This window comes from Nelumbo lutea, chromosome 7 (assembly GCF_056320005.1).
Source record: "Nelumbo lutea isolate HS-2025 chromosome 7, American lotus-T2T, whole genome shotgun sequence".
NCBI lineage: Eukaryota > Viridiplantae > Streptophyta > Magnoliopsida > Proteales > Nelumbonaceae > Nelumbo > Nelumbo lutea.
Window position 1 is genome coordinate 51,834,497 of NC_142690.1, and position 23,279 is coordinate 51,857,775.

Sequence of the window (23,279 nt, forward strand, 5' to 3'; positions counted from 1 at the left end):
ATGTGAGATGAAAAGATGTTGGGCTGTCCATGGACCGGTGGAAGGGTCTATCTTCGTCTTTGTGTAGGTAGGACCATAGGAAGAAAACTTAATCAGTTTGCTGATAAGGAAGGTCTTAGAATCTCGATTGTGTAATGCTGAGGGTTTTGTGTGGAGAGGAGAACTACAATTTTTTTTTTATAAAAATAAAGGTTTGCTTCCAAGGGAGAGTCACAGACATTTTGGAGAAAAGGAAATTTTGAAAGTTCCAGAGAAGGGATTGAGGGATATAAACCCTTCAATTGTTGATGGGGGTGATGGGAAAGTTCTTGCTGTAGAGAGTTTTCTACGACAAGAAGTTGGTGAGAATGAAATAGAAATTGATCTGATCCATAAGGGTGGAGGGGATGATGAGACGGTTTGGTGGGACGGAGGTTGAGAGAGGAAGAATTTGTAATGGAAAAGGAGAATACTAGATCTGCAACTGTAGCATTGCTGGGAAGGAAATATGGTAGAGATGAGAGAGAGATTGTGAACATTCAGGATGTTCATTTGGTTGAAGAGATTGGTAGGGTTAAATAGGAGAATAATATGATGATTTTGGAAATTTGTGTGGGGAAGGAAGCGAAGGTAGATGTTGGGGGATTGGAAGACACTTAGGGAGAGGAGAAAATCAAAAGGGCTGAGGAAGCCGGGAGAGAGGTTGAAGGCGGCAAAATGTTGGATGCAGAAAGAGTGTACAACCAGAAAAATATACAACTTTTCCCCTTGGAGGTAACAGTTAGAATCAGGAAAAGAAAGCGATGATGAGGTAATTGTAGTCGTATGAGACTACTAACAGCCCAAGCTGTGGTGTATAATCAACAGGAAATTAAGAGGATGAGAGGAGAGAATGAGAGGAGAAAGAGAAAAGAAGAGAAGAAGATTTCGAAGGAAGGATTTCAGAAAAGAAGAGGATGCTTAATCTGCCACCCCCTCTTTCTATTTATAGTAATTCTGAAGTAAGGATAAGATCGCTTACATGGCAAAATTAAAATCCTAATAAAAGACTAACAACTAATTGTGGACTGACACTTAAATAACTAGAAGTTGTATACGAGTACAATAGAAAGAGGTGGGGACCACATCGGTGGTTTCTACACTCCCCCTCAAGTTGGGAATAGATGTTTGTCATTCCCAACTTGCATAGATCTGCTTCTAACTTCTTCTTTGAAACTGCTTTGGTGAGAAGATTAGCAAGCTGCATGTTGGAGCTGATATATGGAAGACAGACTTCTTGAGATGCAACCCTTTCCCTAGTAAAATGTCGATTGACTTCAATGTGCTTGGTTCTGTCATGTTGTACCGGGTTATGAACTATATTAATAGCAATTTGATTATCACAATGCAACATTAGAGGTTTCTCATAGGTAATACCCAATTCATCAAACAGTGATTTCAACCACAGTATTTCAGCCACACCATTTGCCATGGATCGATATTCAGCTTCAACACTGGAACGAGAAACAACATTTTGTTTCTTACTCCAAGAAACAAGGTTACCTCCTACAAAGGCAAAATATCCAGAGGTAAACCTTCTATCATCAACACAACCGACCCAATCTACATCTGTGTAAACTTCTATCTTCATGTGATTATTATCCTTAAATTGTACACCTCTGCCTGGACACCTCTTTAAATATGCCAATATCCTCTCAACAACAAGTAGGTGGGTAGTTCTGGAAGAGTGCATATACTGACTAACAACACTGACTGCATAGCTGATATCTGGTCTTGTAAGACAAAGATAGAGTAGTTTACTAACTATTCTTTAGAACATAGCTTTATCTTTAAGAGGCTCTCCGCCTTTTACACTAATCTTGTGATTCTGTTCAATAGGTGTATCAGCTGGCTTAACACCCAACTTTCCTTTTTCTTCTAACAAATCAAGGACATACTTCCTTTGAGAAACAAAGATTCCATGCTTGGACCGAGCTACCTCAATACCCAAGAAATATCGTAGCTCTCCCAGGTCCTTTACCTCTAATTCTTGATGGAGAAGTTTCTTAAGAGACTCAGTTTCACTGTTATCACTCTCTGTTACTACAATGTCATCCACATATACAGTAAGTAGAGTCAAGGAAGTATCCACTTTCTTAATAAACAAAGTGTGATCTGATTGAGCCTGCACATAGCCAAACTTTTCAAGGGCTTGTTTGAATCTATTAAACCAGGCTCTAGGGGACTGTTTTAGTCCATACAAAGCTTTATTCAACCGACAAACCTTCTTACTTGTCTCTGTACTATAAAAACCAGGAGGTAATTGCATGTACACTTCTTCTTGCAAGTCTCCATTGAGGAAGGCATTTTTAACATCCATTTGGAACAAGGGCCAAGAGTAACTGGCTGTAAGAGATAATAACACTTTGATAGTGGTCATTTTTGCTACTAGTGCAAAAGTCTCCAAGTAATCTATACCATAAGTCTGAGTAAATCCCTTTGCAACTAATTGAGCCTTATACCTTTCAATGGAATCATCTACATTATGTTTCACAGTAAACACCCATCTACATTCAACTGGTTTCTTCCCTTTGGGTTGATTAACTAGCTCCCAGGTATTGTTTCTCAAAAGGGCATCCATTTGTACCTTCATTGCATCCTTCCACTCAGGAGCGGTCAGGGCTTCCTGTACTGTTCTAGGAATGGGAATATCAGCAATGGATGTAAGAAAGGACTTGTAAGAGGGAGACAAGTGATCATAGGACAAGAATTGTGAGATACAGTGGGCTGTGGATGAGGTGTAACGGCGTTTGCCTTTACGGACTGCAATGGGAAGGTCAAGGTCATTCAATGGAAGTGAGGGCTTAGAAGATGGAGAAGGTTCAACAATAGAAGGCTCATCTGTAATGGGAGTTGGAAGAGATGTAGTACCTGGGTCTGGATCTTCAGAAGGAATTGGGGCTGGCCTGGACTGCTGATGATTGAAATCAACCTGCCTCCATCGTTTGTGATAAACTCTCAAATCCCGACATTTTTGACAACCTTCCCCATTAACCCCAACCGTACTACTCTCCCCCTGAGAAGAAACCCTAGAGTAATAAGGTACATCCTCAAGGAAAATACATTTTGAGGCTTTAGGGTCAAATTTGGAACAGTGAGGGCCAAGAGTTTGCACGAAGCAGGTACAACCAAAGGTTTTAAGAGAGACAGAAAATAACTCTTTATCAGGATATAAAAGAGTGAATGGAGGTTTCATGTCAAGAACCTGTGAAGGAATTCGATTGATGAGATACATAGCTGCAAGAATGACATCTCCCCATAAATGTATAGGCACATTGGAGTTGAATATGATACTTTAGCTACTTCCAATATGTGCCTATTCTTTCTCTTAGCCACCCCATTCTGCTGAGGGGTATGAGGGCAGGTACTCTGATAGATAATCCCATGGTCAAGAAAATAAGAGGCTAGTGATGTTTTAAAGTATTCTCTCACATTATCGGATCTGAAAATTTTGATTTTTACCCCAAACTGGGTTAAAATCATCTAATGAAAGGTCTGGGTTAGGGTAGGGACCTCATCTCGAGAACGCATCAAGTAGACCCAAGAAAACCGGGTGTAGTCATCAACAAACAACAAGAAGTATCTGTACCCCCCCATAGCTGTGATGTGATATGGTCCCCAAACATTGGTATGCACAATGTCAAAAGGAACACTACTTCTCTTATTACTTAACGAATAGGTTGTTCTACAATGCTTTGCAAGATCACAACTTTCACACTTTAAACTGGACCTCTGGATAGATTCAAATAAACTAGAAACAAGCTTTTCAAAGACCTAAAGGATAAATGATCCAATCGGTTATGCCAAAGCATGACTTGACCAATAGACTGAGAAACAAAAGACCTTTTAACTTCGCTACCTTCCCACTGTGAACTTCCTCTAAGCAGATAGATTCCATTTGTCTCGCGGCCAGTCCCAATCACCTTCCTTGTCTCCAAGTCCTAAAAAACACATCGATAAGGAAAAAAGGTTATTGATCATTTCTAGTTTTTAATAATGCTGCTAACTGAAAGTAAATTGGTGCTAAGTTTAAGAACATGCATAACAGAAGGCAGGGAAATGGCACTAGACAACTTGATGTCTCCCTTGCCAGAAATGGGAACAAGTGATCCATCAGCAATAGACACCTTGTCTTTACCAGAGGATAAGTGATAGGTAAGTAAATAGTGAAGGCAAACTAGTCATATGTAGACTTGTTCATGGGCCGGGTGGCCCGACGGGTCGGCCCCCGGACAAGCTTGAGCATGTGTTTTAGCCCGCGGGCTTGACCTCGGGCCTAAAAGCACGAGCCCGACTATTTTACGGGTCGGGCTCGGGATTTGTTAAAAAAGCCCGGTCCGACTTTTCCTAAACTACCTAACCCTAACCCTAAATACTTAAAATTTTTCTTTTCATTCTCCTTTCTCACTCTCACTCTCATACAAGTGGCTCTCATTTCTCCCTCTCAACTCTCAAAACCGGTGAACCCAACCCACATGCGAACTCAGTCACCGACGACCGACTCCACCAGAAGGTCCATAACTAGTCATCTCTCTCTCTCTCTCTCTATAGCTGGCACCGTTTTCATCTTTCTTATTCTCAGTTCTCTCTCCAGCCAGTGACCCAGCGCCACCAGAACCCAGGCGCACCGTTTTCATTTTGTGAACTCAGGCACCGTCGCACCGGCGGCTGGCACCACTAGATCTAGATCGTCTCTCTCTCTCTCGAGCGGTGAGATCTCTTTCTCTCTCTCTCTCTCTAGCCGACACTGTTGTGTGTTGTCATCTTCCATTTTCTCACTTTCTGGGTTTCTATTCTCACTCTTGGACTCCCAGGAATCGGCGAACTCAACAAACACCATTCTCTCAGACAGCACCGGCACTCAGACTCCCAAGTCGGGCTTCGGGCTCGGGCTCGGGCTTGGTCCTGAAAAGTTTATGTTAATAAAGAGCAAAAGCCCGGCCTGAGCCCGGCCTGGCCCGACCCATGAACAGGTCTAGTCATATGATTAAATGCACCTGTGTCTATTACCCAACAACGTTCAGTGTTACTTGGAACTGAAGCATGATAAGCTGAGGCCCGTGTACCTGAATGAGCAAATGCTGAGGTGGGAGGAGCTGATGTTGTGACTGGCTGAGATGATGACGCTGAATTACCAACCTCTTTTTCCAACTGAGTCAAGGCAGCTCGGACAGCAGCTAGAGTATCTAGTGGTGTTGCTCTTGTGCCTGATGAGGCTGCACAATCAGTAGTAACGACTGTATTAGCATTCCCCTTTTTGTTCTTGAGTTTTGCGGGAACTAGATATGTAGCTTCCTACAGGTTTCTTGCAATGTTCACATATTAGGTCCTTCTTGTCTTCCTTCTTCATATCTCTCTCCTTATCCCCCCCAAACTTGGGTTTAGTTGCTGCCAATGCTGATTCAAGTGGTGAATGCTGTAACATAACTTTCCTTCTACTTTCTTCACTGTGCACTAGAGAGTAAGCTTGTGATAGGGTCACACTGTCTCTTGTTAGAAGCTGTTGTCTCAGAATGTCATACTTGGAATTCAGACCAGCTAGAAACTCAAATACCCTATTGGTTTCAACCTGCTTTCTGTAGGTCTGTGCATCCTTTTGGCTTTCCCACTCAATTGTATCTAAGTGATCAACCTCATGCCACAAGGACTTTAAGGTGGAAAAATAAACCGAGATTGGCTTCTCTCCTTGCTCAAGGTTATTCACCTTACATTTTAGCTCATAGGCCCTAGCAACATTGAGGGGTTGGGAGTATGTTTCTTTCATGATATCCCAAATTTCTTTAGCTGTTTTTCTCCATAAATAATTTCGGATGATATGTGGCTGCATGGAGTTACACAGCCATGTCATAACCAAATAGTTCTCCTGAACCCATTTGGTATATATTTGGTCCTCCTTGGCTGGTTCCTTGACATCTCCCTGTAAATAACTTAGCTTTCCTCTACCCCCAATAGCCATCATGGCTGATTGGGCCCACTCTAGGTAGTTTGACCCATCAAATTTTATAGTGGTAATCTGAAAACTGTTCTCAGGTATGCTACCAGCACCACCAGCCCCTAAACAGTTATCCCCTTGGCTCTTAAGCTCCATTCTTTGTCAAGAAAAGATTAACAAATGCTTTTTGTATCACTGAGACCAGGTACACCCAGAGTTTGCTATCAACCAAACCTACTTTATCCTTCTAGGTCGGAATTCCACCCAAAAAAGGTAACCTTCCAAGTACAACTTAGAGTGCAAGGCTGAAATTAACTGCAGCCCTAGAATTGGCGACAGTCAAGAAACTAGAATATTGAACCTAGAACCAGTCAAAGGTCAAGAAACAAGCCAAGAACACAATTAATGGCTAGGAAATGAGGGGATCTCTCAGCCGCACCTCTTAAAGTAACCAAAAAACTGTTCTTTTAATGTATCAAGAACAGTTCAAGAGGAAAAAACTTTTAGTCGAACCTTTGAAATAACCAGAAAAGGTAATCTTTTTAATAGAAAAGATTGACTTCCTTCAGCAAAACTCTGGCCACAACCTTCAAAGATAAGTCTGAACCCTAATCTTGAGGGTTCTTCCTTCCGACTTTTTGGCCGCAACCTTCAAAATCAAGTCTGAACCCTAATCTTGAGGGTTCTTCCTTCTGACTCTTCCTGATTGCTGGTCATCTTCTGATGCTTCACCAACAATCTCCAAGACTAAGCCGATGATCCTTTTTGCTGGAAATTTTCCAACCCTAGGAAATTCTTATGCAGCCGGCCATGTCAGACTATCATAAGATTTCCTAGGTTGGCTCTGGTACCATGTAGTCGTATGAGACTACTAACAGCCCAAGCTGTGGTGTATAATCAATAGGAAATTAAGAGGATGAGAGGAGAAAGAGAAAAGAAGAGAAGAAGATTTCGAAGGAAGGATTTCAGAAAAGAAGAGGATGCTTAATCTGCCGCCCCCCTCTTTCTATTTATATTAATTCTGAAGTAAGGATAAGACTGCTTACATGGCAAAATTAAAATCGTAATAAAAGTCAACAATTAAAGTCCTAATAAAGGACTAACAACTAATTGTGGACTGACACTTAAATAACTAGTAGTTGTATACGAGTACAATAGAAAGAGGCGGGGACCACATCAGTGGTTTCTACAGTAATCATTGATAAAAAAAAAAGACTTATCATGTTGAAAAGGTTGTTGACATTGAGAAAGTAGTTGGCAAGGAAGTGGAGGTTAGCAAAACCTTGGGATTATTCTTCTTAGGAAGGGTAGAGTTTGCAAGGGAAGCATTCAGATCAGTAGAGGAAAGGAATGATGAGAAGGAGAGACCAGACTTTTCAATGGATGCTGGTTTTGTTGATATTCCATTGGACTAATAGAAGGCAATATCAGTTGGAAGTGAAGAGGAGTCTTTGGGGGGGGGGATGGAGACATTGGAGAGGGCTCTGCTTTCAGATAGGTGTAAGGTTCTGTGTTTTAAAAGCGCAAGGCACAAGGGCCAATTTGCACTTGAGGCGAGAGCATGTGCCTTTTTGAAGCAAGGTGCAAAAATACAAAATATTGCTAAAAATAAAAAATGTCGGAAAATTCAAAAAATGCCATTCATAAAAAAATTCAAAAAATGCCAAAAAAATAAAAGAAATGCAAAAAAAAAACATTAAACATAATATTAATAAGAAATATAAACATAATTTTTTAAATTTTTTAAAAAACCTATTATCTAAAATTAAAATACATAAACATAAAATGTAAAGCGTATTCAAGTGAAAATTTAAAAATAAAATCAAACATATAAAACATTTTCAAGCATGTAAAGCCCACAATCTCTTTTTTTCTTCAATTGCATTACTTCAAGTAGCTAATGTGATGTAAAGCATATTACATTCCTAATTCTATGAGTCCCCTTTGTGCTGCGCCCCTTGAGGCAAGCCCAAATAAGTCCGTGTTAGGGTCCTAAATTCTTAGTTTTCACACAAAAATAATGATTTTATAATTTTAATTGCTTTTTAAGATGTTTTAGTAGGATGAATGAATGGGCAACATTACCAAATAGGGGGTTCCAGTGGAAACCTCCATAACCATTTCCCTATAGTGCTGATTTCAACAAATTGCGCTCCCTATTCCAAGCCCTCCGTGCTCCTTGGGTCTACTAACTTTCTCCCACTTTACTAAATGGTCCCTCTTCTCGTCCCCTGGTTCCTGAAGGAAATCTCTCATGATCTTCTCTAGCGAACCCGCAACTCTAGCTGGAATCCTAAAGGTGGACTGGTAGTAAATAGGTAAATTAGCTAAAGTTTCCCATATCAAGGTTATTCTTCCACCCACTGAAATGTAATTTCTTTTCAAGAGTGCTAATCTCTTAAGCTGTGTTTGGTTTGAAGTAAAAAGTAGGGAAAGGGAGGGAAAGGTAAGGAAGCCAATACAAGCTTCGTAAAGGTTTCCTTACCTTTCCCTACCTTTTCCTTCAAACCAAACATAGCTTTAGTGAATCTCTCTACTACCAACTTCAAAAATCTTTTGTCCTTGGGTTTCCTCCTAGTGGAAGACCAAGATAATCCAATGGCAACTTCCTTACCTCATACCCTAGAATCTCTTCTAACATTCTTAATTCTTCCTCTACATTAATCCTTACTACATATCTCTTCCTCAAGCTCACTCTCAGATTAGAAATTGATTTGAAAGTAACAATGAGATCCTTCAAATTCCTTAATTCCTCTACATTATGTCATCTGCAAACTGCAAGTGGGTGACTACCACCTCATTTCTGCCTACCCTCCATCCTCTAAGTGGTGTTTTGGATTCTTGTGCTGGTATTTTAGGTTGTTAAACTTTTCCATGGCCTATGAGCTGTCTTGGTCTCTCCAATAGGTGAGAACCCCATGTCTTGGAGAAACTTGCATTGTGGAAGAGAAGCACTGTTATTCTCGAGAGGGAAATGCCATTTTTCTTAAATATACTTCTTTTAGCCTCTTTGTCAATTTCTTTCTTGTTTTTGAAGCGCTGGTGAAATTAACTAGAAGGTTGAGGAAATCAGGCAAGGTTTTCTGTGAGAGTCTGTGGGTACCTAAAAGGATTATCTTGTTAACTGGGGCATAGTTAGCAACAAGTTAGCAAATAGAGGCCCTAGGAAGGCTATGTTTAAGAATTACATCCTTATGGTGCAACTGGTTGTGGAGATTCCTTCTGGATTATGGCGGGGTGTGGCATAATGTAGTTTAGAGCATTCATAGTATAAACTCTAATGGTTTGGATGCAGACACCTCATATTAGGGAGGCTAGATCTTTGATCATGAACTTGAGTGCTTCATTCAATTGAGTTCCAAGATCAGGATACTCCCTTGCTGATTCATTACCAAGGGAAGGAGTACATAGAATTGGAGGTCTTACTCTATTGGATTACTATATGGTCTTCTCATTTTTTTCCTTTTCTTTTGTTTCCAGGTACTCTTGTGGTTTTGGGGGAGAGTGGCTTTGAGATAGCTCTTTGTTATGCTTGTTTTGTGAGGGTTAATAGCCTTTTTTCTTATTTTGTACACTTTGATCTTTTTTCAAGACTGGTTTCCATATTCTTTTTAAATACAGTGCCTGATTGGTTACCGATCTTTTTTTTTTTTCCTGACCTGACATGTGTTTATTAAGAACTGCTATTTTCTGCTTGGGATTGTTATTAGTACTTTCCCTTCACAATGTCACTGTTTGTTGAGAATGGTGCTAATGTTTTCTTAAATGCTTGGTGTCTTTGGCTTCAGACAGATCCTTCTGCAGCTTTGGAAGAATGCCTTATTTCTATACTTGTTCAGATAGCAAGGCATTCCCCAACATGTGCAAATGCAATCATGAAATGTGAAAGGCTTGTTCAAACAGTTGTTGACAGGTTCATCAAGAAGGACACAGTGGAGATACATCCTTCTATGATAAAGTCTGTAACCCTCTTAAAGGTAAGAAAGATATAGTAATTCATATATCTTATGTTCAATTCTTATGTTCAACTGTGATGCAGACATTTGTTTTTGTAAGCAGGTATTGTCACAATCTGACAAGAGAAATTGCAAACATTTTATAAAGAATGGCATTTTCCATAATACAATGTGGCATTTATACCGGTATGAACTTTCTATTGATCAGTGGATCAAATCAGGGCGGGAACACTGTAGACTTCTGTCTGCATTGATGGTTGAACAATTGCGCTTTTGGAAGGTTTGCATCCAGTATTCGTATTGTGTCTCTTACTTCAGAGATTTTTTCCCTGCACTATCCCTGTGGTTGTGTCCCCCTATGTTTGATAAGCTCATTGAGAACAATGTCCTCAGTGAATTTGCTTCCATCACCAGAGAAGCATACCTTGTTCTGGATGCCTTGGCCAGAAGACTCCCATATCTTCATTCTGAGGAGGAACTCAAAAAGCAAACCCTTGATTCTGCTGATGAGGATATAGAGACATGGTCTTGGAGCTATGCTGGTGCAATGGTTGAGTTAGCTCTGAAGTGGATATCCTTGAAGAGTAACCCCTTTATATCTAAAATCCTTGACTGGCACAGAGGAACCACTACTTATTTTGCTGTCCAAGATTCTTCTCTTAGTTGTTTACTGTGGGTGATTTCAGCTGTCATGCACATGCTTTCAAGTGTAGTTAATAGAGTTGCTCCAGAGAATACTGATAGCCTGGGTAAAAGTGGTGGTCGTGTGCCATGGTTGCCAAAATTTGTCCCTAAGATTGGGCTTGAAATTGTGAAGAACAGATTTCTGAACTTTTCATCAAGAGATACAGAATATGTAGAAGCTCCTAATGGCAAGGGTTCTTTTGTTGAGAACTTATGCCATTTGAGACATGATGGTGATAATGAAATATTACTTTCTGCTACATGTTGCCTTAAAGGACTGGTCCAACTTATAGTTTCTATTGACAAATTCATTCAGGTAGCCAAGAATGAGAATATTAATCCATCCTCCCAAGGATGTAGCATCTCAAGAGAGGGTAAAATACTAGAGGATGGCATGGTAATGTGGTGTCGGGAAGAATTAAGAAGCCTACTAATTACTTTCATGAAGTCAGTGGATTTAGGATGGCAATATGTACAGTCCATTGAGGTGTTTGGTAGAGCGGGGCCTGCTCCAGGAGTTGGACTTGGTTGGGGTGCTTCTGGTGGAGGGTTTTGGTCCATGACTGTTTTGCTTGCACAAATGGATGCCTGTTTACTTGTTCACTTGCTTGAAATCTTTAAGATGGTGGTTGAGAAAGAGATCACAGAAGTTGAAGACATGACATTCAATCTACAGAAGATAAATTCTATTCTAGGAGTCTTTTTGATTCTTGGACCAAGGAATAAAATTATTATGGAGCAAGCGTTAGATATCTTACTCAGAGCCCCTACCCTAAAGTACCTTGATTACTGTGTTAACCAATTTCTTCACCTTGCAAACGGTATCAAATTATTCACCTGGAAATATAAGGAAGAGGACTACCTTTACTTCAGTAAGATTTTATCTTCTCATTTCAAAGAGAGATGGTTGTCTGTAAAGAAGCCTAAAAACAGTAGTGATGTCCATAAACTACATAAGAAAGTTAACGGTGTATTGGAGACCATTCATGAAGACTCTGACATAACTTATGGCACTGATAATCATCCTTTTTGCACTTCTTTGATAGTAGAGTGGGTTCACCAGAGACTGCCACTTCCCATGCATTGGTTTCTCAGCCCTATCTCAACCTTTTGTGACAGCAAAGCTGCTCTTGATCTTCCAAATGCTTTCAACAAACAAAATGACACATCTTCACCTTCTGATGAAGTTATTGCAGTTGCGAAAAGTGGTCTCTTCTTTCTTTTAAGCATTGAGGCAATGTCCTCTTTCTTATGCAATAATGTCCAACAGTCACCTGTTTCGGCCATACCACTGGTTTGGAAGCTACACTCTTTGTCCATGGTCTGTCTTGTTAAAATGGATGTGATTGAAGAAGAGAGAAGCAGGGATATATATAATACTTTACAGGAGTTATATGGGAAGATGCTTGATGAGTCAAGAGGTAGAGGAGACATCCCTCTCATGGAAAAGGAGTGTTTAGTGTCAGATTCTACAAAGAACTGCAAAGTAGAATTTCTAAAGTTTCAGTCTGAGGTTCATGAAAGCTACCCTACATTTATTGAGACTTTCATTGAGCAGTTTGCTGCTGAATCTTATGGTGATGTAATTTATGGACGTCAAGTAACAATTTATTTACATCGCACAGTTGAAGTGCCTGTCCGTCTTGCTACCTGGAATGCACTATCTAATGCCCACATCCTTGAACTCTTGCCTCCTCTAGAGAAATGTTTTGCTGAGGCTTCAGGATACCTTGAACCTACTGAGGTATTATAGTTTGTTTGTTGCTAATTTGCCAAAGATTTCCTCAGTTTGCAACTTAATTTTAATTTGTTATGCTATATTTATGGAATATTCTGCCATTAGCAGAAAAAAAGGTCCAGTTTCTTTAATAAAACTAACATTCCTTCAATTTTTAAACATTAATATGATATCTACCATTAAGGAAACAGCGAGGAAATGCCTTTTTTTACCATTAATGGATAAAATATTTGCTTTATGCAAAACTTCTGAATTGATCTTATTAGAAGTTGATTTAAGGTGGTAATTTGGTTGCTATTGTGAACTATAAACTCTTTGCAAGACCATCTGGGGTCCATTCAGTTCTCTGTTAAGTTAGATGAGTTCAACAAAAGCAACATGACTATTATGAATGTGGGAGATATATTCTTATCTTTTTCTTCCCTTCCCTAGAAAACTAAAGCATGAGTTGCATCAGCTTGACAATTCTGAAGTAATAGCTTTTGTTGGTGTTTGGAAAAGAACTGCTTATAAATCAACCTTTCAACTGCTTTTCAGGATAATGAACAGATTCTGGAGGCATATATGAAATCATGGATTTCGGGGGCGCTTGACAGAGCTGCAACTCGTAGATCGGTTACATTTATATTGGCACTACACCACCTTTCATCTTTCATTTTTTTCCATTGCACTGATGGCAAGATATTGCTTCGGAATAAGCTTGTAAAGTCTCTTTTGCGTGATTATTCTCGAAAGCAACAGCATGAGGTATGAAGTTCCGTGGGAAATGGGAAAAAGACTGAATTACATGGTTTTCAAAATCGGATTGGACCGGAAAAACCAGGAACCGGTCAGGTTCCGTTTTACTCCAGAACCGTTATTTCCCCCAAAACCATTGATTTGGTCAGCAAACCGCTGACCCGGGCAGTTGAACCGTTCGAATCGTTCAATGGTTCGACCGGTTTTTATTTTTTTGTCATAACGGGCCATCCGTTCGGTTCGAACGGTTGAACTGTTTGACCTGAGAACCGGACCCCTGACTGGTTCGTTGTCCGGTTCGGTTTTAAAAACCTTGCTGAATTATATAATATACATGTCAATATAAGATGTGCAAATTAGATCGAAATATAGTTTGTTCAGGCATGAAAAGAAAAATGCACCTAGAAAGTCCTCTGTTGTACATTCATTTCACCTTGCTGATGGGATGGTTGGGACCTGGTGATTATATGGTGTTTGCCTATCTAGTTATCTTCTGAACTATCTATTTAGGTAAACCTAAATAGGGAAATGATCTTTTAGATCAATCTAAGGGACTTGACAAAATTAAGTTGACCTTGTCTTTATCTTGTATTTTGTTAACATTCTTTGTTCAGTGGATGTTTGTCCAATCACAATCTGAGTCATCTAGTGTTCTCACTAATCATGTCTAAAAGATATACTGAAAACTAGTAAATTAATCTCTTAGTGACAGTGGAAGAGGCAACTGCTATGGTTTCTATTATGGGGCATAAAAAGTGCTTGTGGTAGAACCCAGAGATCAATGAGGCAGCAGGGCCCAGACACTTCAGCTTCAGCCCAGATCCAGGACCCAACTCGAATCCTGACTCACCGAGAAGTCTCCTACAAGTCACCTCTTAAATATGTATATTCTAGAAGAACATGTCGACACAGTTAGTTACTGGGTTGTTATTCTCAATAGAAATGGATGTTTGAGGCTATAAGTAGCTGTTTGAACTCAAGGAGGAATAACAAGAAACTTCCCTCCAATTCTCTCCTCTTCTGCTTCCCCCCCCGCTCTCTCTCTCTCTCTCTCTCTCTCTCTCTCTGTCTAGGGCTCCCTCGAAGTAGCTCAATTTCTCTGATATGCTCTCAGACTTATCAGTTTGATTTGGAATGGATTCATATCTTTCATATATACATGAACAACATTGTTCCCTAAAGATTTTTGCTATGTCAGAACATGCCAAATCATCTTTATGATGTATTGTTTAGAAGCCTGTCTGCCTATCTCTGTTTATGTCAATATTGCGCACAAAGATGCATGATATGCACTTTCATTGTTGACACACAATGTCTTTTTTTCCTTATTTTAAAAATAAATGTATACACATTCACCTATCTTTTGGAGGGATATTAGAAAACCAATTTGAATTTATGCAGTGCAGTAGATTTTGTAGCTATTTTCTTATGTAATTGATGGGAAAGTTTAGAGAAAACAGAATCTTCACATAGTTGTTATCTACAAAGAGAAGATGGAGTCCCTACTCCCTAGAGAGGCCATTTACTGGGATTTGAGAAAGCAAGGGTTTTTTTGTTGGATATACTTCTGCAATTAGGGATATGTAAAGGGGACAACTATTGCTGGAAGGTGTTTAAGCTTTCTATTTACAATAAGCCTCTATCAAGCATCCACATTTAATTCTTTTTTCTATTTGCAATAAGTCTCTGTCATGCATATAGAAGAGGAGGATGCTTGTGGTATGTTATTCCCATTCCCAACTGGAAATATTTTTAATTGATGAGACCGGAAAGGGGGTATACACTAAGAATTATGAGGAAGCTAGAGTCCAGAGATTCAAATAAGTTAAAATACATAGAATTTAGAATTTAGTAAATATAGTAGTAAAATTAGACTTAGTTAAGATCAATGTTGAGGAGATACCTAATAGTGATGAAGTTTCAGTATCTTGCCTTAATTATCCATAAGATGGAGAGGTTAAGGAGGATATTCTCTGATAATTAGAGATAAATGGAAGGTGGATAAAGAAGAAATGTATTTAACATTTTAACCATATGTATGTTAATAACCTGATAGAAGATAGCTTAGCTTGAGGAGTGAAAGTTTCAGTTTGCCACTTATAATATTTGTATCTTCACTTCTTATTAGTATTTTACAAATCTTTCCCCATTAAACTCAACAAATTAAAGAACTGTAAATTCTCCCTGGTTATGGAATCTGAATTACCTCATATTTTGAAAGAAATCAGAGATTTCCATGAAGTCATTGGGAGTATTTGAGAAAGAATGGAGTTTTCACTGGCAATGAAGTGGAGGAAGTTTTTGGCAATAGAAGTGAAAAGAATTTGAACTGTAGGATAATGCTAAGAATGGGAAAGCTAAGGCAACCATCTTCATGAATGGAGAGATGTTATTATGTTTGAAGGATTTTTGGATGGAGCTATTTTCTTTGGCTGCCAGTCAGAATGGAAGAGCACAATGAAAAAGGAGATGAAATGATTTGTCACAGAAAGAAGGAAAAATAGCAAGGGTTGGGTCATGTCATGATTGCCATCCACAATCTACCTCCCTTCTACAAAAAGCCCCTTGGTTTGCAAACTCACACACCCCATCACCTTCGTCAACCTTTTGGGTAGGACCTTAGAGATTATTTTATACACTGCCAATAAGACTAATGGGATGGAAGTCCTTAATGTTCACCACTCCTTTTTTCAGTATGACGGTAATAAATGTGGAGTTTTAGACTTCTAGTCAACCTTGAGTTCACATAGAACTCATCAAACACCCTCATGATATCCTGCTTCGAGAAGGACCAACATACCTTGTAGAATTTCATGGTGAAGCCATCTAGGCCTGAGGCATCATCCCCCTCCACCTCATTAATAGCTTCCAAAACCTCATCTTCTGTGAAAGCCCCCTCAAGCTCCTTGACTTGATCCTCTTGAAGCCTATCAAATTGCACTTCCTTTAGCTTTGGCCTGGTCCTCCATTTCTACTTGTATAACACTTCATACTACCTCATAATAGCTTCTTGGATGCTGGTTTTATCATGTAAAATCATCCCACTCACCTCAATTTTGAGAATTGGGTTTTCTCTTCTTCTAGTATTGGCAATTTTATGAAAATAAGCTGTATTTTGGTCGTCTTCTTTCAATCACATGGCTCTTGACCTTTGCCTCCATTTCATCTCCTCCTGATAAACCAACCTATCATATTTCCAGCTTGGCACATCTCCTCTCCCTTCGTTTTTACTGATTAAAATCTCCCTCTTCTTTCCCATCTAGGAAATTGATGACCCTTGTACACTCCTTTCTTTTAAGACCACTAAAGACATCCCTCTTCCATTTTTTTTTTTTTTTTATCTTAAGCTTCAAACCTTTCAACTCTGTGTGTGCTCATAATGTAACTGGCCAACTGATGTATTACTGGTAGGTAGAACTAGAAGGCAAGGTCGACGGGTAGCCTTGCTTCAAAGTCCAACAAAGTATGCTCTGAATCTAGGGGAAAAATGGAAAATCCAGAGGATAGTTTCTGGTTTTCTTATAGTAGCAGAGAACTACTAGAAAGTATCAAAAGATAGAAGAAACCACATGTTCCTCCAACAATGATTTCAAGAGAAGAAAGTAGCTATAGAGAAGAAATTAACACACACAATTATCATTCAATTCTGCTGTTCTGGACAGATTTACATAGTGAATCTGTAGTTCACTCCTAATTAGAATCCTAATACTCTTTAAAATTAGAAACTCAAGAAAATAGAAACAAAAAAAAAATGGAAACTCCTAAAAGAGAAAGCAGAAAATAGAACTTCAAAATAGTAATTGGCTAACAATTTTCTAAACAAGAAAATCGTAGCTATAAATTAGAAACTGCTGCCAGTCTTAGTTCCTCTGATATTTTTTAGTAAAGTTGGGATGCTCAGATTTTTCCAAAAATTGTTCTGCTGTATCCTCTATTTCTGTAGAGGGCTGTACCTTGTCCAACAAATGCAAAAAACCTTGAACTTCCAGCCACAAGTGCTCGAATTTGAAAGGAGGTTGCTTCCTTGGTCTCCTAGAACAGCTCATTAATATTGGCATATGATATGAGACAGGTTAAGGTAATCCTTCCTGCCTCACATCAAGAAACTCGTCCTCCCATTGGCTAGATACAAGGAATTTTCTAGTTGAACCGAAGTTGGTGAATCCTGGTTGTTTGACCATATGAAATATGGTCTTGCAAAAGGCGGATTGATGAGTTCTCATTTGTCCACCAGATCTGCGAACTACCTCATACCTCTATTTTTGTGGGACCCCTATTCTTCTCATAACAGAACCTCAGTGTTAAAATCACCACCTATTACCCATGGAAACTCCACCTTGATCCTCATGCCATTAATCTCGTCCCACATGGCTTCTCTTTGAGCATGGTCTTTTGGCCCATACACTGTGGTGAACAACCACTTAAAACCTTCAATGTTTTGGAATTGCACAGACAAAGCAATTTGCCCTACCTCCTTGCCTATAGCCACCAACTCCCTAGAATCCCACACCATTAACACCTCCCTGCAGTGCCTCTGGTAAGAATGAATTTCCATTCACAAGGCCTAGGTCCCTAGATAATTGTAAATACCCCTACATCCAACCTTTCTATCTTTTTTCTCTTGCAAGTAAAGTACCTCTGGATTCAATTCCTTGAGAAAATTCCCAATAACCATCACCCTCGTCCTAGATTCAATTCCTTGCAAGTAAAGCACCTAGGAGCTTCTTATTGATGCCCTTTCCTCCCACCCCACCTCTCATCATCAAATTGCTCACTTGGTCATTAAGACCCAGGCCAACCTGAACAGATCCCTGCTTGTGCGACTCTCCTTCCTTTTTCTTCCAGCATGTGCTACTTAAGCCCGTAACTGCATCTCCTTTGTCAAGTGCATGCTCAACTCCACACACTTATCTCGAGTTTAGGCTTCTAAAATCCCACTATTTTCATGGACCTCCAATGGCCCATGCACCCACCAACCTTGCCATTCTTTTCCCGCTACGTGTCACTGGCCTTCGCCTCCCACCACAGCACTTTTCCACTGCTCCAGAGGTAATAGAATTTTCTAGATGCAAATTCTGAATGACACTTTCAAGAACCTCTTCAAAATTGTATTTTAAAACTCAACACCTCTGGAATCCCTCCATCTGCCTCTATTTTGTTTGCTTCTCTTAGATTGTTGACCACTGTTTGTTTCCCTTCAATCATCTCTCAGTCCCACTATCTTGGTCTGTTAATGTGGAATTCCTTCTTCCTCCCCTCGATGCTTCTCCAATACACCAAAATAAACTCCCCTCCTTTCTGCTTTCGACAACATAGGGCACGTGAAGTTCCTCTTGATCTCCATCCACCGTGATCTCCTCCTTTTGGGATTGCATGACCCTATCTGTAATGCTTTATCCTCTCTACCTTAGACAACACTGGCCACATCAATTTCAGAATCACTGCATTTGCTGTTGTCGGTGGGTACCTACACTAGTGCACTTTCATTTTAATCCATTCTGAGTCTTCCTTGGCCTCGAACAAGTTATCAATGCAAAGGAAACCTTCGCAAATATCGCTGATGCTCCTAACTAGTTGCTCACTCCATAGATGCATAAGTAACCCGCACACTTGAACCCACACATCCCTTGGTTCCTGATGATTGAGTTCTGAGCATCCCATCTCAGGATTCCAAGGCTCCAACTGCAATAGGGATTCTAATACATTTCCAGAACCAACTTTCTACACCCTGCTAACCTCCACTGATGGCAGGATGAACAGGAAGCAAGATGGCCCCAACCTCCTCACTCTAATAATGGAATATTCCATTTCTTATGTGCCCATTCTTGAACCTTCTCCACCTCTAAATCTTCCTTGTAAACTGATGCAACCAGGCATGAACACAGGTACTCCAGTGTACGTTTTCTTCCCTCCACCTCTACTACCAGATAAAAACTTTAGGTCCCTCCTTGTATAGACACCGCTGCCTCCATTGTCTACTTCTGCAAACTGGCCTTCTCCCTGTATGTGGAACCACTCCAACATCCACTGCTCTCCCTCCCCAAAAGAGCCATCGTCACACTAACTCAAGAAGCAATTATAGAAAACATCTGAACAAAGGTTGTGCATTGGATCAAGATGTTAAATCTGTTTAATGTTTCCACACTCGTTATTTGGACATGTTTCTTGACTTCCCAACACTTTGTTCCATACAGCATTGCTGACCTTACAACTATTTCATAGAATTTTCCTTTTAATCAAACTGGTATTTGCCTATTACATAGGACTTTTCATGCACCCCCTCCATTTTGCCCACTAGGGATGCAAACGGATTGGATTGGATACGAATAGTCCAATCAGACACTGTTCATGCTGGATCTGATAGAATTCGATGTGAATTTGAGTCCTATCGGTAAGTCAGATCTTCGGATCTGATCCGACTGATCCGACTTGTTTTCTTTAAAAATTAATAAATTATTAAAAGAAAAATAAAAATACTAATTTAAATAAACTAAAAACAAAAATTACAAGTATTTTTTAATTATTTTCATCATATATATACATGTTTTTTATAAAAAGTAAATAATATAACAAATTTATAAAAATATAATATAAAAAATATATTTATAAATAATTAAATAACATATATATGTATTATATATATTTATATTTATAAATATATAATACATATCGGGTCAGATCTTCTCGGATCGGATAGGGGGTCTGACCTGAATCCAATCCAAACAGGGGTGATCCGAATTCGACCCAACACTTTGAATTGTAAGTGTACCCTGATTTGCACTCTGTTGTTATTAAGTTTACATTGCATTTATTCTGTTTTGCTCCTACTTATTTTAAAACCTCTTGTTTTTAAGTTATTCATCCATAAACTTAATTCAGTGTTTTAAAAGCACAGGGTGCAAAAAAGGCGCATGGGTCAATTTGCGCCTGAGGCGCAAGACGCAAAAAAAAAAAATCTCAAAAAATAAAAGAAATGCCCCAAAATTCAAAAGAATGCAAAAAAAAAATGCCTCGCCTGTGCGCCTAGGCACGCCTTTTAAGTCATTGACTTAATTTTGCTTTTAATATTTCATCAGTTTCATCAATTAAAACAATGTCATCAGCAAACAGAAAAGAGAAAAGGGTGGTGGGGGCACTTTGTACATATCTAATAAAGTTTAACAGTTATCCATCAGAAAAAAGGGAAATTTTTATAGGATCTCTTTAGAAACTCATGTTTTTATGAGGCATAGTGTTGACCATAGTTTTCAAGGCGCCAAGGCAAGGCTAGGCGACAGGAGGGCGCTTTGTCGCCTAGTCGCCTAGGCGGGCGTCTTCTTGGCGATGGGTTTTTTTATGTAGAAAACATAGATCCTAGGGTAGTTCCCTAGGTACCATAACCATATTTTCTTAAGAATTATTCATAATTTTCATAAGAAAAGTAGAGAGTTCATGTTAAAGTATAGGAAATCAACATATTCATGAGAAGAAAAAGAAGGAAAAGAAAATTCAAAAAATATAGGGGCTGAACCCTTATTTTTTTATAGGAAAAAAGAAAAGAGAATCTGTTGATTAGAAAATGTGTAGTAGTAGTAGTAGTAGTAGTAGTAGTAGTAGTAGTAGTAGAAAATGTGTTGATTAGACAATATTTTAAGTTCTTCCTTACTTATTGGTTCAGGTTTTAAAGTCTTTGGGGGGTTCAATACAGCATTTAGCAATGTTTATATTGATTAAACCCTAACAAATAAGAAAATAATAGAAAGAAATACGTATATAAACACACAAAATGAATATTTTAGTTTAATAGTGCCTATTTTATATTTATAATGTCAAAAAATAAAGAATAAAAAATTATTTTATAATACATAGTACAAACTGTTTGGTGATTAGGCGAGGCGAGCCTCAAAGGGCACCTTGTCGCTTAGGTGCCCGCCTAGGTGCCTTGATAACTATGATGTTGACCAAAATCCATAAATGGTAGTAGGGGTAAAGATGTTGAGATTGTTTAGTGCTTAAACTTGGAGAGATGAAAATAGAAATGAGTGTATTTGAGAGAAACTAGGTTAGCATCAATTAGTAACAATGTAATAGGAAGTAAATTGATGTTTTAGCCACATGAAATGAAATTTAGTCAAAGCACCCAAAAGCCATTACCCAATGTTGGTCCCAACTATCTGGGGCCTTGGGAGGGTTAGACTGGTTATGGTCCTAACCTTTGGCATTTTTGTACAAAGTGGCCATCCTCAGACTCAAACCTGCAATCTCACATATGCCAGCCTAGATTTTTACCATTACACCAAGTAATGGCCCCCAGTTAAAGCACCTGCTAGGAGTATGCTTAATTAAAAGTTCTACTAGTGCAAGAGGAAGAAAGCAAAGGACAGTTTTATATAGCAAGAATAGATTATTGAGCTCATATTTTATTGGCACTTGTCACCATGGCCTTCCTTTACCTGGAAGAGAGCAAAGGACAGTTTTATATAGCGAGAGAACTGAGAATATTGAACTCATATTTTAATGGCACTTTTCACCATGGCCTTTCATAGGACAGGATGGGGGAACAAGATTGTTGCTACCCTCACTTAGGTGGCATGTGGCCACATGAGGGATTATAGCATTTGACACCCCATATGCGAAAGTTCATTTTCCATCTCCATATCATACATCTTTACCTGGATTTGAACCTGTGATTGCCCAAACTGATGCATATCCATATTTAGGTTTGAGAACTATTAAACTTGGATGATATTGATAATGAAGATCATTGAACTTTTATGTTTTTTTCTTTCCTATTTGTTCTTGGTTAGGTGTTGCTTTTTACAAGGGGTCTAACCACTCGTTGGTTATTGAATGTGCATTTACAGGGTATGATACTGGATTTCATTAGATACAGAGAGGAAACTACAAATCGTGGACCTGTAAGTAAGGATGGTTCTTTACCACAAACTAGTGAAATGGAAAGAAGGTTCCAGTTGTTGACAGAATCTTGTGAAGGAAACTCTTCTCTTTTGGTGGAAGTTGAGAAACTGAAATCATCTAGTAGAAGATTATAATCTGTATGCCTGTAACCTAAAGTACATATATATTTTTTGGTTTCTATTATCATGGACGGCATTACATTATTACTGGTCTCGAATTCAGTTCCAAGAACTTGATGCAGTTAGGTTCGTTACATGATCATCAATGAGGACGAGGCTGGATATCAAGATTTGGGTACTTGTGTATAAAATGTATTTATATAATACAAAAATTAATTTGTTTTTTTTTTCTTTTTTTCCCTGTATAATCTTGTCTTCTCGTGCTTTTTTTTTTTTTTTTCCCTTTTCTCCTTTTCTTTTTCACTATGAAGGTTGAGTAGATGTAGCAATACTTCTTTTTGGCTCTTGGTTTAAAATAATATCTTGAATTTACCAACTTAATTGGTTAGTATTTGGTCTTGAAAACTCTTTTACAATGTTGAGAAAATCAAATTGCAACCGAGTTGCTGAGGCCATTAGTCTATTCGAACTGGCATGAATTAAATTGGGCATAGGGGTGTCAATGGACCGGTTTTGGGTTGGACCCTGTCCAAATCGAAAGTGTTATGGATAGTCCTAAAAATGATATGGACTCAGACCGGTCTGAACATGAATCATCCATTCATAGAGTGGACCGAAAGTGGACAAAGCAGTTAGTTTGAACGAGTCTACTAGTCCATTCATTTCGTTTAAAGCTTGGAAACTTTCGAAGGCTAGGGCTCGACACCTCCATTGTGCTCTGTCCTCAGTCTAAAGATTGAACTTCGATGGTATTTCTCTCTTTGGCGATCTATCATTGTTTATCTTCTCACCCCCTCACTTTCTCCGGCGGCAGAATTCCCCCTTCTCTCAACTACAGCACTCCAGTGGTAGTCTTGGTGGTATTTTGGTCAATTTTTTCTCTTGCATCTCTCTCTCTCTCAAGTGATAGGTTCCTCTGATCTTTGACCTTTGTGATTGTTAGGTTCATTTAGGTATTTTCTCTCTTGTTCATTTCTTTCTCTTCCCTGGACTCTTATATTTGGTTTTAGTTGTAGAGGATTCCGGGATACGAAGGTCTGTACAAAGATTTATTTTGAATAATTCAATCTATAGTCATAGAGCTTTGTTTTAATCCCTATAAATATTTGACATTTTGATACACCAAGCTATAGAGGTTTCAATTAAATTGGACAGTTAGGTTCCTTACTTTAATATGAACTGATATTATGTTTTTG

The 23,279-nt window shown here is 38.9% G+C and overlaps 1 protein-coding gene across 1 annotated transcript in view; it reads left to right on the forward strand.

The window, feature by feature from the left end:
• IYO (RPAP1-like, carboxy-terminal protein) overlaps window positions 1-22,311 on the forward strand; it is a 53,644-nt gene extending 31,333 nt beyond the window's left edge. Inside the window, exons 7-10 of the mRNA XM_088956369.1 lie at window positions 9,739-9,927; window positions 10,010-12,334; window positions 12,866-13,075; window positions 21,910-22,311. Coding sequence (XP_088812495.1) covers window positions 9,739-9,927; window positions 10,010-12,334; window positions 12,866-13,075; window positions 21,910-22,098 — 2,913 coding nt within the window. The 3' untranslated portion in view covers window positions 22,099-22,311. The remainder of the gene's footprint in view (window positions 1-9,738; window positions 9,928-10,009; window positions 12,335-12,865; window positions 13,076-21,909) is intronic.
• Window positions 22,312-23,279: the final 968 nt, after the last annotated feature.